We start from the raw sequence: 16712 nt of genomic DNA, 5'->3' as shown, positions 1-16712 counted from the left end.
AATAAAACCCGGGACTTCTGGACTAACAGCCAGGCGCCTTTCACAATGAACAAAGCAAAAATAAACTGAGTATGGATTCTTCTCCAGCCTGGTTAAAAGGGGGTACGGGAGCTGCCCTGGGAACTGTGATCCGCGGGCGAGTGTCAGTCGGGAAATTCACTCAATCTTGTGTGGGGTGACGTCACGCCTTGACGCCTCCCGCTGAATAAATCGCGACATCGCGTGACGCACGCGTTCTGGGAACCCGACCGCGTAACAAAGTTCGGCGTGACCCCTTCCTTCATCCCTTCCTTCCCCTTCCGTCGTCCAGGACTCTCCCCTCCTTTTCCAACCCTCTCCCCGCCCAACCCTTTCCTCGCGAATCCTCTCTCTATCTCTCTTCCCCCTCTTCGTGACATTAAGGGTCGCATCGACATTTTCTCAACAGCGCCTCGCGAGTGATATCGCGGCTATAAAGCTCAGTCCCCGCCCGCGGCCGCCGTTAGGGTCGGACGACTCCCAGTGATGGGCCCGTTGGAGGGAGATACGTCACGTGGCGTCCCCCCGCTTTGTATGCAACCCGCGCACCAGCGGCGCGCCGCTCGAACAGCGGAGGAGCCAATCCTTATCCACTTGTGTTCTTGTAAGAGACTGCGACCCCGTGGCCTTCGGATGTCCGATAAACATTCTTCCTGGATCGCCGGAGCGCAAAGATGCTGTACGAAACTGTTTTGTTTTAAAATTCGTCCAGAAAAGCAACGAGGAACCTTTACATTCGTCTATGCAGATCTCTTTATTTTTTTTAAAAGTAGATTTCAAAGATCTCTACTTAATTGTAGCGACTTCTGGAAAATTATATGTATCACAATTTTATGGCCACGTTAACTGCCGTAATTTTTCAAAAATCACTTCTAAACTGACACATAAAATCTAGTAGTGGAAAATCTCGGTCGAATTCGTTAATGGGCAATATCTGACTGAAGGGGTAGAAATGGGGAAGTTTTTTTTTTTTGGAAAACAGAAAAATTGCTATAACCACCATAATATAACGAATATCACATCTGTTTGGAGGTATTATAATTTTTAGGAATAATACCATAAACTATTGTCTAAATACATTTTTGTTACGTCCAACCACAACTGCAAAGGGGTTAAAAATATCTGTGGTTGAAATAAAAAAAATTAATGTTTATTTTTTTTTTAATTTTTAAAAAAGGTGAAAAAACTTCTCTAGAGTAAATTTTATGTAACAACCCATTTCTGCAAGGGTGGAAGTAAAAAGGGCGGAAATAACAAGGATAGAAACATTAAAAAAATTATTTTTTAATAGATATACTATTAAATAGTTTAAATTTATTGTAAAACTCATAAAATTTTTCTAAAACCTTTGGCTGAAATAATTTTACATGAAACGAACTATTACCGTAAAAACTGGGCTTGAAATTAAATAAAATTAAAACATTATTAGTATCAAATTTGCTGGAATTTATTTCTAAACATCTTAATATTATCTTAAACATTTGGTCCAAAGTAAATTTTTATACGATCACGTATTAGTGCAAGGGATGAAAAAGTGTTTGATAGTCAAAATAATTGCATAACTATCTTAGTAGGCATTATATGAAATTCGTGAAGCTATTTAATGCTGGATGCATTTAGTTAAAAACATTAAAAATATTTTCGCTAAATGCAATATGAGAAAATGTTTAATAGATTATCGTGGAATATTAGAGAACATTTATATAATGTGTTTTACATTAAATTCTTAAAAATTTCCAGGATTTTATAGAAGTTTTCAAAACATTTACAGAAGAAATAGGTACATCAAAATCTACCTTCGCTTGTAGACTGTGCCGACAAGGTTTTTTTATTTTATTTTTAGTTCGTTTCATTTTATGGACACGTAAAAAGGCTTCATCACGTGTTTTTGCAATACATTTTAGACTGAGATATATGTCAGCAATTCTGTAAAAGGCATGGTTGCGTTCGGGATTTATTCATCTCTGTTGTTCACAATAACGTGAGAGAGTGTGCTTATATTTACTCTAGGGGTAAATCCACAGTCACACCCCAATAGACCAGGCGCCATAGAGGTTTATAGAGGGGGAGAGACGTGTGGTACACGAGCCAGAGGCTGGTAAGCATGCTGGGATACAGTGTTGCCAGATAGCAAAGAAGACATTCTATCACTAGAGACGTCAAAATCATGGCGTATTCAACAACATTACGATACACTACTAAAAAGCAAGTTAATAGGGGTCGTTTTTATACAAGTATTACAACTTATTTTTATTTACACATGTCATTTTTTTATATTTACTAAAAATTTACTAAATGAGTCTAAAAAACGGCGTTTTAATGTAAAAAAGTATAAAAATTATATACGATTTGATGACAATTGGCCAGAATTCACACTCTCACAATTACATACAATTAAATAGACGTTGTCATTACAAAAGAAGCAAATAATTATGTGATAAATTTATCAATTTAATATACTTTTACCATGTATCTGATAAATCTGGCAACACCGAGTTCCCCGAAACTCTGCATTCTGTCGCTTCTCCATCATACACAGTATCAAAAAAGGGGGTTGTCTGTAAAGTTGGTTTACGGACGATAATTTTACGTCATAACGTCATAAGAAAACATTGATGAAAAAGTGCATACTTTTTAATTTTCAAATATTATTTACAGAATATTAAATATTATTTGCAAATTTAATTTAAATAATTTGTTTAAATATAAACACGAACATTTAGTTAAAAATCCCACCTCAACCTGTTTGATATTATAGAAGATTTTCTCGCACGGTTGTTGGAGGGTTCTTGAACGCTCGGCTCAGGCGGAACGTGACAATGAGTCATACTTTTTCGTGTGTGCAGCCGGCGTTCATCGATTTATAAGACGTTATCACGTTAAAAGTTTAACGTTTAATTAATAATTCTTTGTAAGTAATCTTCCAAATATATTCTGTGCCACAAGTATAACATCGAACAGTTTTTAACACTTTGCTGTGCAACATACAAAGAGTGTGCAGTATTTTCACGTTTATGGAGGTTACATCAGGCCTACTTGATTGCTTAAATAATTCATTAGTTTCGTACTTTCCACGACAATGTATTAAACCATTCTTTATGGAGCGTTACAATAAAATTTTTTGAGAACGATTCAAAATAATTTAAAAAAAAGTGTTATTGTGTAGGGTACAATACCAATATCGTCTACGGGTACCAACCAAAAAATATGCTTTCACTCCAGTAGGTGATAATCAGGCCTTAGCTGTAGGTTTAGTAATTATTTAATTTCTAACGACCACGCTAAAAAGAAATTACTCGCATACGAAGAGTACATATAATCCTGTTTGAAGTTAAAGTAAAATCCCTGCCGATGCACTGGTGGGTTTTTGCAGGCGGATCTAACGCTATCGATATATTGGGCGACCAACTTCTGGTAATTCTAATACCAAGGCCGTGCTGATAAATGGGCGTTAGTATAAATATTTTCACCAATGTCATATATTCTAAGTTATTCAGGTAAAGTATCCATCATAACAGCTGTTTCTGTTCACGTCTGCAAGGTTACATTAAGCAAAGATCATTCAGATCATTCCTTAAGAACTACATAGTTTTTACAATAGCGTAGACAATTTATAAATATAGTGTATATGTTATAAACGCTTATTTCGTTTATAGATAACTAACTTGATATAATTAATGTAACAAATTATGTACGGGAGTTATAGTTCTGGAAGACGTACGAGTGAAGCCTACATTTTATTTATTTTATGGTTTAAGGAGGTAAAACAATTTTTGGAAGTATTGATTAGTCATTCATGTCTTCTATGGAATTTATAAATTTTGATATTTCAAATTTAGCGCTGTTATCTTCTTCTTTTCCTTACTAGTTTTGTTTTATGAAAGTTTTAACGTCGATGGTTGTCAAAATAATTTGTTTGTTTGTTTTAGAATGTTTGAAGGATTCAAGAGCTTTTAGAAAAGATCTCTGAAGGGAATAGACATGTATTCGGGTCGAACCATTATTTTCATTGGTAATACTATAATATTGGTCCGGGACAACCGCGGAGTTAGTTTTTTAGCTGACGACGACGAGTGGATAGAAACTTCTGCACTTTTAGAAACGGAATTAGGGAAATTTCCGAACTTCTGGAGAACCATACAACCGCGTCGGTCGTTCCGTTCGTTAAGGATTATGTACGAGAAAGACATTTGAAATCTTCGGAAGAGCTCCAAAGGAAACCACCAGGCGTGCCTAGTGTTGGCGATGCCGACCCCGAACATCCGGAGGATGAGTCTTGGCCGTGACGCCATTACGCTGTCTACAGATGGGACTGCAGTTTCTTCAGTGAACAGACTGTTGGTGAGGTCCATCCGTTTCTGATTTTACCACTTTCCAGACCCAGAAGGACGTCCAGTCGCGGTAGGAAGAGACAACGAATTCGCCGTAGCTTTGAACCCTCTTTTCAGTTCGAATCCAGTGTCTACCCAAATCCAGGAATAACCCAGTAGTCCTAGTTTATCACTCATGTTCTCCGAGACACTAGTTTAGTCGGTAAACTGTTGACGTGATTTAGACAATACTAAACACAAAAAACAGAGGTGTAAATACTATTAATTAGGAAAGGCTTTACTCTTGTGTACTAAAGGAAGTTATGACTCTCACAGTAATATTAAATTATGATGGAAATATAAATGAATAATTTCAACTATATGGTTGATTACTGTGAGAAGTAAACGAGATTAAATACTAATTGTACGAAGGAATCCTTTTCGTTTGTCCGATTCACAAGTCAGTAGTTTCAAGGCGCCCTTTAATACATAAATTTATAAACCGACTAAGTTTCGCTATATATATATATATATATGTATATATATATATATATATGTATGTATATGTATATATATATGTATGTATATGTATATATATGTATGTATATGTATATGTATGTGTATATATATATATATATATATATATATATATATATATATAGCACTGGCAGTCAATGGCAGTGAAGTATTGTTTAAGGTAATATGGATACTAATATATCAAGCCATTGAAGAAAGAATTAGTTACCAAATGAAAATCATATGCTAATGATAATTTATTAATTTGTATTACGAATTCCCATACTGCCAGCTTATCTGTGGACTCACCTGATTTGCCTAGCCAGGTGTAGAGTCATCTTAGTACGACTAACAAAATTTGAAGCAGGTGAGCAACCATAATGTATGACAACTGAATTCAATATTACGCTAAATTTATATCTGAGCTTGATCTCATTTGTGACCTTACTGGGTGGTTTATAGGTTTTCCAGGAAACACTTAAATGAATTATATTTGCACGCAAAATATTAGTGTGGAGCCATTGATTTATTTTTACTAAGGTTATATATTAAAATGTATTTATACTTATCCAGCCAGCCCACTACAAATTGTTCCACCCAGTGCTGCGGTGGTTGTCTGGCGCCCATAGAAGCACACTGACGTCACTCGCGCATGGGCCTCAGTCGATACTTCCAAGGTCTGACAGAAACACGCAATGGGACATCAGTGATGCCTCCTCGGCGGTAGGAAGACTTGTCGTGTTCTCCGAAGTTAAAACGGGGCGATTTACTCCATTGTGGTTTCAGGCGTCCAAGTTCCAACCATTTCCGCGGGGATGACTTAGATGTTTATTCCCTGTCGCGATTTCCGCTCTTATTTGGAAAGTTGCTCCGTAAACTTTTCAAATGTCTTCTGCAGACTCAACAGACTACTTTTGCCCTTGCAGCCGCACAATAATAAACTAAATCTTGCTTTAAAAAAAGCCCTTAAATATATAAGAAGTACAGCAATATCTTTCCACACATGAAACTGGATCTTTATATACCACAAACGGTAAACCTTACGAATCAGACTAAGTAGCTGTGTTGTATGCATAATGTTTCGTACATATAGTTTAAATGCTGCAGAATTTTTGTTTGTATTTTATTAGGAGGCTAAATTTAATTTTAAAATTAAAACTTACATCGAATACGCACAATTTCATGTCAGAAAATATGTTTCAATATTTAATTTCATGTTAACCAATTCCTTAAATGATATGCTGAGATCGTCATGCCACAAGGCAAGTGCCGAACTATTCAATATCTTTAATGTTAATTGCTACGGAAATTATAGTTTTCTTATTTAAAAAATACACATAAGTTGTATTTTCTATTAATCTTATCCAGTATTTAAAACTTAGGCTAACATTTTTTTTTGGAACTCATAGTGCTTTTGTTTTAATTAGTGATGGGCCGAATCCCTATTTCCTCGAAACTGAATCTCGAATTCGAAGCCCATACACTCCGTCACGTAACATCTCGTCAATTTGAGTCGGTTTGGCCCCCCGTTCTCAGATGCCAAATACGTACACCTTCTCAAAGGGGGGGCGGTGCAGTACCATCGGTATCCGGTGCTCAGTCACGTTCGTCCGTCGTAGCCGGTCCGCGGCTAATATGCCCCGTGAATCCGAATCTAGGTCTCAAGGGTCAAAAATAAAATAATGAACAAGAAATTTAAAAAAAAAATGATTATGGTGTTAAAAACATTGAACAATTTAAATGTTTATTTTACGAACTAAGTTTCCAGAATCAAAACGTTTGTAATTTTATTAATATAATCCTTCGAATATGTATTGAGGATTTGTTGTTATTTGATGGTATTTGAGAATTTGATTGGCCCATCCCTAGTTTTAAAATTCTCTGCATGATATGTACAGCCAGTTACGTACCTGCAATAAAATCTAGCGTGATTCCACCGTGGAGTTACCTTATTGGTAGAGACCGGAAAAATTCGCGAGTTCATTTCGCGATAGGCTAGACTACAAACTCGTACACCTTTATGCTGAGTCAGCGATTGGACCACCGTTTATCTGAAGGACTCTAAGCCAACGAAAAACCTTCAACAAAAGGCGTATCAAATCACAAGCATCCCAGTTGACGCGTGTCACGAGTCAGTATCCAATGAGCAGGTGCAATTTGTCCCAGTACATAGAGTATCATGGAGTCCATCCTAGAGGTCATTGAAACCGCGAATTTTTCCGGTATCTACTTATTGAAAACCTGACAACGAAGCCAAGAATACGGCGGGGCAGTTGACGACTCGTGCTGGTGACGGCGTGAGGCGAGGCAGGCGACTCATGCCCTAGTGCTGCTCGGCCGCGCAGAGTTGCCTCGCGTAGAGCGCTGGTAGAGGCGGGCTCGTGGGGAGGGGGTGGGGGGGGGAGAGACAGGGTCACGCCGCGGGCAGGCACGGCACGTTATCGCTGGCGAGGTTACCGGGTCAACGATCGCCTTAGGGAGGATTATCTTGTAGCTTTCCATATTTTTACTATAATTATAATTTTGAACTATTTTTGACGTGACAACGTCTAATAAATCGATGAACGCCGGCTGCACGCACGAAAAAGTGTCCCGTTACGCACATTATTCCGTTATGCTGTGCCCCGTTACGCACATTATTCCGTTACGCTGTGTCCCGTTACGCTCATTATTCCGTTACGCTGTGTCCCGTTACGCACATTATTCCGTTACGCTGTGTCCCGTTACGCACATTCTTCCGTTACGCTGTGTCGCGTTACGATCATTGTACGCTTGCGCCGCATCTATCTCTCTTCCACTCGACTGTTTATACAGTGAAGTGAAAAGTTAATGTGGTTTTCATTGATTATTACACCAACAATTTCGGCAATAAAGGTTAATTATTCTTGCATTTTAAAAATCTGATTACTAGTATAATTTCAAGGATTTATTATTTTATTATTAAAATAAAAATAATTCAATTTTATTCATAAAAGTATGCAATCATTTCAACAATGATTGTATGACGTTGTCACGTTAAACGATCGTCCGTAAACCGACTTTACAACAACCAATTTTTTTCCCCTGTTTTTGGCAAGCAAATCATAAATCATATCTCCCAGACCTTTTATACCTTGTAACAATCACTCATTTATTATAATCTGTAAGCGCTGCGAGGTAGTAACTTAATATTATACGCGGGCGACTAAAACTGTCATGATAATCACACCAATTCACAAGTATTGACTTAAAAAAAATAGCAAAATCTAAGCCCTATGAATATTTATTGCAAGCGGTATCATATTATTCGAAATTGCATGACGGTGGAGCCTAGCCAGGCGTGTATCTCTGTCAGTGAGGCGGGATGATAAGTGCGACGCTCGCTGGAGCTCCTAGCGCTCTATCTATCGCCTCTAAGCGCAATGCTGTGGACTGGTGCGCACAGGCTAACTATGATAACCAAGTGGTGATCATAGCATTATATGGCGAAGAAGTGAAGTTATAAAGGTATAATGCAAGGCCCCTGAGTGCATTCAAGAATCTGTAACGGTCGTTTCTGGCCTAAAAATTATTGTGAAAACACGCGTTCTACCAATTTTCACTCTGTTAAAAAATTCAGTTTAAATACGAGATACGGAAACAGAACTGCTTCTCGGCCCTCGGCATATTCGCGAATACTTTACGTGAACAGACACCACTCTGATATCTTGAGCAGTTTGCAAACCGCGTGGTTTCTCCTGAAGCTCTGCTCGCCGCGTGTGTTCCCGGGTAGGCGGGAAGCCTAAGATGTACCTACATCAAGTTCTGTCCCTGCCCGGAACACGCCCGAATATTCACCTTCGGCCAACCTCGGGTTTATTTATATATATTTATGTTTCTCTGTTTATTTTAATGTAGCTATACTAACCTAACTAACCGTAACCTAACCGACCACTTTTAATATTTGAATTCATTTTTCCTGCGCAAAAATAAAACAAATCCCGAGGTTGGCCGAAGGTGAATATTCGGGCAGGGACAGAGCTTGATGTACATCTTAGGCTTCCCGCAGCTCGGCTGGAGACGAGGGCTGATGCCGCGGGAATGGAGTGAACGAGCGCAAGAAGCGGTGACACCTCGAGGCTCGCGGCAACGCCTCGCTTACCGGGTGTCCGGGGGTCAGACCCCTGGTCGCCTGGGGAGCAGGAGAGTGGCTATACCATGTCTATGTGTGTGGGAGCTTGTGCACCACGAGAGAGAGAGAGAGACATATTTGTCACCGCTGTCAGAGTGTTTATTAGTTGAGCTAGAGACGATGAGGTGGTATGTCAGTGGCTCGTTTCCACACTCTCCCTACTCCCGACAGCAGTGGTTAGGCGCAGTAAAGTGGATTACTCCGCGCAGTCACGCTACGTCACTTGAGCGTCAGCCATCCCGCCTCTCTCCTTCCTCCCACTTCCCCTCTATTCTTTAGGGCAGTGTTTGTTTCCCCTTCTGCGATGTGCGCAGGCGCGCTTGGCGCCTCTGATGCCTACATGAAGGCTGGAATTGCATTACCACGGCCTGTTCTCCTTACTCTCATGCGGGTGATAACATACTTAATGTAGTTAGTTAGGTTGTATTTAGAAGTTCCACGGGGCACACGCCCAAGTTGCGTTGTGTATGTACGTAAGTGCGGTAATCGTTTTGCTGGCACGTGTGGCCGTGTCATGTAAATTATAGCTCTTGTATTTATAGTTTTCAAAATTGTTGGTTTTGGACTGCCACTGTTAAATTTTAGTTTTGGTAAACTTTTTTGTCGATGTCCCTTTGATATAGTTTAGGATTGCCGTGCTTGCTTGCATCACACATGTGCTCCGGCGTGATGCGGCCGCGTGAACGTGTAACTTATCCTTGTCTATGTAGATTTTCATTGAACGATGCCTTTCTCAAATTATGTACTATCTTTAACGGTCTGTGTACCTAAAGTCATAAACATAGTAATACTCTTTGAGCATAATTACAAATTACAAAGTATCGTCCTCTCTTGTTTGATAGCCGTTTGTATCTGGCTTTCTGCATGACTATGTTTATGCGTGGCATGCCCGTGGGGTACTTGCATTTAACGTAATGTTATTCTCTCACTTGTTCGCATGATATTGTACTGTGTATTTAACGTGCATTTAAATATATTTTGTAAGCATTTTAAACGCCGTAATTACATGTATCTTGATATACATATATGAATAGTATCGTACTTTGTAAAACTTATTGTGTAATAACTAATGTTCGTGACTGGAAATATATTATTACATGGAATATGGTTCTTCTCGGCATTTGCTACTATATAAATGCCTTTGGGTTTTGGTGATAAAAAGAAAACAGAAAACACATATCAGTTCTGCAGTTACCGATAAAAGAATCGGTCCCCGTGTCACAGCACATTTGAACATTACCAGTAGCCAGTCTTGGCACTGGTACCTTGCAGCACTAGAGCCTGGACCTGCTATCCGAGACTCTACACACTCTACACACGCACCTACTACAAGCTCGGAGTCGGTCACCACGAGTTCCCGGGCTCTCTATAATCCTGTTTCAACCTGCGCCTTGAGGCTCGGTCACACGCCAAGTTCTATTATTATTATTATTATTATTAGTTTTCATTTTCACGTCTTGGCTCGATACCTCCTTTGCATTCGTTGTTCTCTCACAAATATTTTCAACATATATGTGCTCTAGTTGTAATATCTGTTTGAAAATATCTGTTACATAACAACGAATGTTACGGATTCGTCTTGTTTTGAAAGTTCCAATTTTAACCCTTAACTATTATAATAGCGAGAAAATGATTTAAAAAAAACGCCTTAACGTTCTGAGCATAACTCCAAGCGCTATTAGTAGAGACCTGAAAAATTCGCGGGTTCATTTCGTGTCATGCTAAAATGCAAATAATTATACCTTAGTGCTGCTTCTGTCATTGGTCCACTGTTAATCTGGAGGACTGAGTGCCAATTAGAGACCCTCACTCGTAGAAGTGTCGAATCACAGGTTACCCGGTCGAGACGACTCACAAGTCAGCAGCCAATGCACAGTTGGCATTTGCCCGAGTGTGTATAGGATATTGGAGTCTATCCTGAAGTTAATTGAAGCCGCGAATTTTTCCGGTCTCTAGCTATCAGTCAAAGCGTTTGAAAATAAATACGTTAAAACTAAAACCACTGCAAGTCGCTGGGACTTCACGGGTGAGAGGTGGGGAGAAGGCGAGTGTACTCACTGCCGTGCGGGAAGAACTTGGCGTAGATGTCCTTGAAGGAATCCTCGTGGACCACTCCCTCGGGACACTCCTGGAACACAGAGACACGGAGTCCTTGAGGAGCCGGGCCGGCGCAGCATTGCGAGGGGGGGGGGGGAGGGGGTTGTCGTCGGGACAAGACAGACATGGCGCGGGAACACGCCGCTCTCTGGCGGGTCTCTGAGGAACACCGTGTACACACACACACACAAGCAGTCAGCAGTAGCAGCAGCGGCGTGTACGGAGGGACAGTCTACCTCCGTCTACATCATGCATGTGTTTGTGTCAAGTGAATCCCTGCTCAGAAGTTTCTCAAGGTAAGTACGGAACAATTTATACTTATCAACAGGGAAGATTTATTAAAAGAGTAATCTTTCGTATATTTATAGGACAGGTGATATACATTTTTAAAACTTTTTATGCATGGAATTTTCTTTTTTTTTCGTTCCTGAAATTAATTGTAAAAATAAACTATATCGATACATTTGCAGCATACAAAAAATACATAAAATAAATTATACGTGCATGAGTAAGAGAATACAAAAAATGTTTCAAGAAAATATATTCTATTAGAAGCCACTTAAAGATTCTCAAAGTTAAATATATACATATATGTTTTAAGCGAACCAGCAGATGTTTGCATGAACGCCATGCAAATATTTTGATAGTTGAAACTTCATTAAAAACAAACGTATCCTTTTTTGTTCGTTCCTAAAAATAAAAAGCCTAGGCTATTTCACTTAGTCGCAGCAAGGCGGGAGTTCTCCAAACGAGAAGAGGAGGTGTGGAGGTGGGTAGGGGGGAGAAGGAAGAACACGTCCAATCAAGGCTAAGCTGAGGCGGAGCCCTCTGCAATGGATAGGCGCGCGTACATCATGCAGGCTGCTCGAGGGCGCAGATGCCTCGGCGCGGGAGAGGAAGAGAGGAAGAGAGAAGCGCGGAGACGAATGTCGTGAGGCGGGGAGAGAGGGCGACCGGCGGGAGGAGCGAGGAGCTGATAAACGAGCGAACCACGGGCCAGGTCACAGTTCACAGTTCACGACGACAGGAGGCCGAATGTGTCTTTCGCACTTCAGCTGCGACACCTGCTAAACAAACGACGTCATTTTATTTTATTTTTAAAAAAAATGTAACTGTGGTTAACCTTATATTTTTAAAATTATTTTGTTGTATACGTATTATGATACTGTCTACAAAATTATTAACAGAAATAAAATCAAAATATATTTTGGTTCACAACTATTTTTTATCATTTAAATGCTTACGTTTGAATTATTCATAATGTAACCTACATAATGCGGAAGTACACGCATAAGCTTTTATTTTGTGAACCCTTATCCATTTATTAACAATTAATAAATCATGTCGTCACTAACTTATAAATTTGTGAAATATACCAGATATTTTTGCTTTCGTTAAAAATTATTTGGCTTTATTTTCTAGCATCCGTGGAACAATGTTTTTTTTTCCCCCAAAGAATAATGAGTTAACTTGTAAACTCACTTCGGCTTGACTCTCTTATTCTTAAAGTAAATATAAGAAATTTTTTTTTGAAGACCTGCATTTGACAACATAAAATCATAAAAAGAACAATAACAGTTTATATACACGCGCAGAATATGTAACGTCGTATTTCAAAAATAGTCTGTCAGGCATTGGTTGGATATTGTTTACTGATTTTCATTCTTTTTTGGTAAAAATACTAAAGGTCTAGAATATAAAAATATATTGAATAACCACAAATAATACAGCATTCTGTGTAGAAGTTACTTCTGTCTAGTAAGCACTTTAGACTTACGTAAGTGCACGATAGTACATAAGTCGTACACACACATAATGTGTGTCTGTTTTCGACCTATTTTTTCGTGATGAACCTGCAGCCGTAGTTAGTCGAACGAATTCAGACTCACCCCGTATACAGCTCGCTACCTCACCTCCAGATGTAACTCTGCCACAGTTGCACATCACTTTCAACAGCGGCGCCAGTCAAGTTATACTGAACTTATCACCGAAAGAATTTTTAAAAAAAATTATGTTGGAGACGCAGCTGTTTAAAAAAAAAGCGTATCTGCTTCTAAGTCGTGTTTATTTTGCCCTTGTTTTCGTTATTTGTTTCAGTTGTAAAATTAAATTTTAACTTTGGGTTAGTACCAGAGGTTACTTTCATGTACCTACGAGTGGTCATGCGCAGATAAAACTTTAAAAATATATTATTTTTAATATTACTTTATTATTTTTCAAATGCACTTCAAAAATTCATGTTCTATACATTTCCAGAAATTCTAATAACATCTACGGTGCCCTTAATTCTTTGCTACATGCTAAACCTTCTCAGTGTGAAATGAATAAGTACCCTTATAGCCAGGAGCTGTCATTGGCGGAAAAAGTGCGCGTTGTAAAATACTTCAGTGTCGAGAGATGAAATAATATCGCGTAAGGCTGCTGTTTTACTCCTGCACGGACACCATCCAGAGAGGCGAGGGCATAAAATGAGATGGATGTTGTAGACGTTGCATAAAACATCTACCGAGTTTATGACCTCTCATCCGTGTGGACTCGAAAAACGTCGAGAATGCGAAGCAGTTCGCGCAAAGCGGGCTCACGCATATAGCTACAAATGAAAGGTCACTACTGGCGTTCATGGCCAGAATTGTTGCGATACATTTCCTACCCGGTCCGAGACGATACTTGCTTGGATCGTTTCGGCCACATTGCTCAGTAACTATTCAATCCACTCAACTGCGCGTGCGTGTGTGTGTGTGTATAGCAGGCAAAATATATAACTGTTTGAAGTAAAACTTCTTTACAGTTGGTAGGGTAAGTTGGGACGACGACGTCATCGGAAACTGTCGGAAAGTGTAACGCTCAGAGGGCAACGAAAATTGCAACGACCAGGGAAGGGCCGCTCAATGAAGGAGAGGGGCATTTTTTCATTATATCACACCTGTACACTTGCCTAATTGCACATTAGCATACTTGGTCACTCGTACACTTGCACACATTTTTATACTTTTATCTGTGAAGTTTATTTTCTAACGCGCGTAGCGACCTCGTATCCGTGTGTTTTTTTTAAACCACAGACGTTTTTCAGTAAATATTGTGTTAACTAACGTCACATATGTTTATTTTGTACTATTTTAATTAATATTATAATGTACTGAGCACAAAACACCAAAGATTTTAAGTTGTTCTTTCAAACTTGGGTTGAGTCAACATTCAAATATTTCTGAATTACAATTTAATTTAATTTGGAAAAAATAACATCAGCTATCATCTCCTTAAGGACCCCAAAATGGCTCGTTTGAAAGTTTGAATGATTTTATTTGAAATTGATCCGATGCCGTTTGAAATACCAATAAAACCCGCCACTAGATATTCCACACAAGTTTTGTTATTGTTTTTATTGGTATGTACGTTTCGTCAACATCGAAGTCATGAGTCGGGAAAACACGAGAAAAGTTCAAGACAGATAAGAAACATCCCGACAGTTGTCTGTGGTCATTTCAGGAAATCATGGCAGCCGAGATAAGGGTGACTTGTTTCCTCAGAAACCGTGTTGCATCCGCACTGCTTCACTCCGTCACATTCGTTAGGAGTATTTTAACTATAGGCTTTTTTTTAATGGCGGCCAATCAAATGAGACGAAAAACAATTCCTATCCTGCTCATTTTACAGTGGGTTCCAGCTAAACTGGACATTTTGTAATCAACTTCATTGTAAAAAAAATATATGTTTATTATGTAAATGAAAGTAATTTTTAAATCGTTGAGTAGTTTAAAAAAAAACAAGAACAGTTTAAATACTGTAATACAGGCTTCCGTTAAATTGCGCGGAAGTGTATCTTAAATTACAAAAAATGACGTATTAAATGGCACGCATGTATGTGTGTGTTAAGGTAATTAATTTAGTATATGTATTAATAAAGTGCAGTTGGTAATACATCCACTGACGTCATTGTAAAAGTATAAAATATCTGTTAGAGTAAATTTAAAATGACGTTATGCAACTGATATTGACGTTACTTCATGATACGTTAGTGTGCTCGCTGGTCTACGGACAAGACTTTAGACTGGCATTCAAAAGGTCGTGGGTTCCTTATTCAGCCCGGTCAGTGTGTTTATATCAATCATGGTTAAATTATTCAATTATGATAGACAGGATTAATAAATAAATAATACATTTCAAATAAGTAAAAGTTTAAATATTGATACCGTCGTAAAATTAACTGGAATTTGCGGTAAATTTATACACACACTATATAGAACATTGCATACCAAGACGTAAAAATACAACTAACACTATGGACAGGTTTAAAATATGGGTAGGTTTAAAGTAACCTAATTTCAACGGAAACACTGCTGCCATTTACAATTTGTGTAAAATTACGCAAAAGTGTTTTATAGTGTTCTCGCAATCATCCCTCTTCACAATTGTAAAATTGTTCCACTTAAACAAAGCCTGCCTATAGTTGTTCCAATTATAACTGTTACCTTCTAATAGTTTCAACGGATGTTTCGCATCATAACGTCTGACTGACATAAAATATTTAACAAGGATTTTAAAGTGTTCAGTTTACTGGTAATGGCTATAGATTGTTAAAAAAAAAGTGTTAGTTTGAATAAACGCATCATATACATAAAATTATATATATATATGTGTGTGTGTATGTATATGTATATATATGTATATGTATATATATATATATATATATATATATATATATATATATATATATATGTATATATAAATTGGATGTTGGTATGTATGACGTTGATAAACTCAGACACCGTTTGACCGATCGCCAAGAAAGTTGACACATCGAAGTGTTTATCATGGAGAAGGTTTTTAGGATATCCGTTTTTTTTTTGTAACTCGCCGCTAGATGGTGCTGCAGCGCATCAAATTCTAAACCGTTCAACCGATAGCCATAGGTAAACAGAAAATCATACTTCATTGACATACAAACAGTAATTGTGTGTCATTTCTCCATGTTCGCCACACTGTCGTATAGCGTTATCCATTTTGCTTTAACTCGCGGACAATTTATCTCCCTGCGTTCGGCCCGGGCAACGCCGGGTACTGCAGCTAGTCTTATATAAAACTATAACACTGACTGACAATGCACAGCTTAAACCAGTGGGTTTAGAAGAATGACGGTTTACACAGGAGTTCCTTATACATATAACGTAGATGAATACTAAGAAATATTTTGAAATTTTTATCACTTAAAGGGGTTTAATAAGGAATGAAAGTTTGAAAGGAAATTTTGAAGTTAGAAGTATGGAAATTGGCGTTTTGGCTTCTGTTTTTAAATAAAAGTCAGCTGTTTCAGCATTTTTGCCTAGTCTTATGTAAAATCAAACTTTTATAAACAAAATTCTAGTAAATAAATTTCATCGTAGCGAAGAAATTTCCTCAAAACATGAATGCACCGACCTGTTATTACAATGCATGGACTGTACCCAATAAAAGTAGGGTTTCCTGGTGTCCAATCAATGTCGCGATAGCGCATCGAATGTACACGTTTATTGCAAATGTTGCTGGGGAAGGGCAGTGCTTATCACGACCGATATTTATTCACGCCACTCATGAAACCTAACAATGGGAAATTATTCAATTCATCCGGTTTTAATTATTTTCCT

The 16712-nt window shown here is 38.4% G+C and overlaps 1 protein-coding gene across 1 annotated transcript in view; it reads right to left on the bottom strand.

The window, feature by feature from the left end:
- The window catches only part of LOC134530387 (Kv channel-interacting protein 1), a 158997-nt gene that overhangs the window by 44145 nt on the left and 98140 nt on the right, over nt 1-16712 (bottom strand). The window contains exon 2 of the mRNA XM_063365163.1: nt 11053-11122. Coding sequence (XP_063221233.1) covers nt 11053-11122 — 70 coding nt within the window. The remainder of the gene's footprint in view (nt 1-11052; nt 11123-16712) is intronic.

Source organism: Bacillus rossius, chromosome 3 (assembly GCF_032445375.1).
Source record: "Bacillus rossius redtenbacheri isolate Brsri chromosome 3, Brsri_v3, whole genome shotgun sequence".
Classification (NCBI taxonomy): domain Eukaryota; kingdom Metazoa; phylum Arthropoda; class Insecta; order Phasmatodea; family Bacillidae; genus Bacillus; species Bacillus rossius.
Note: the sequence above shows the minus strand (reverse complement) of the source record. Positions and strands in the feature narration are given on the sequence as shown.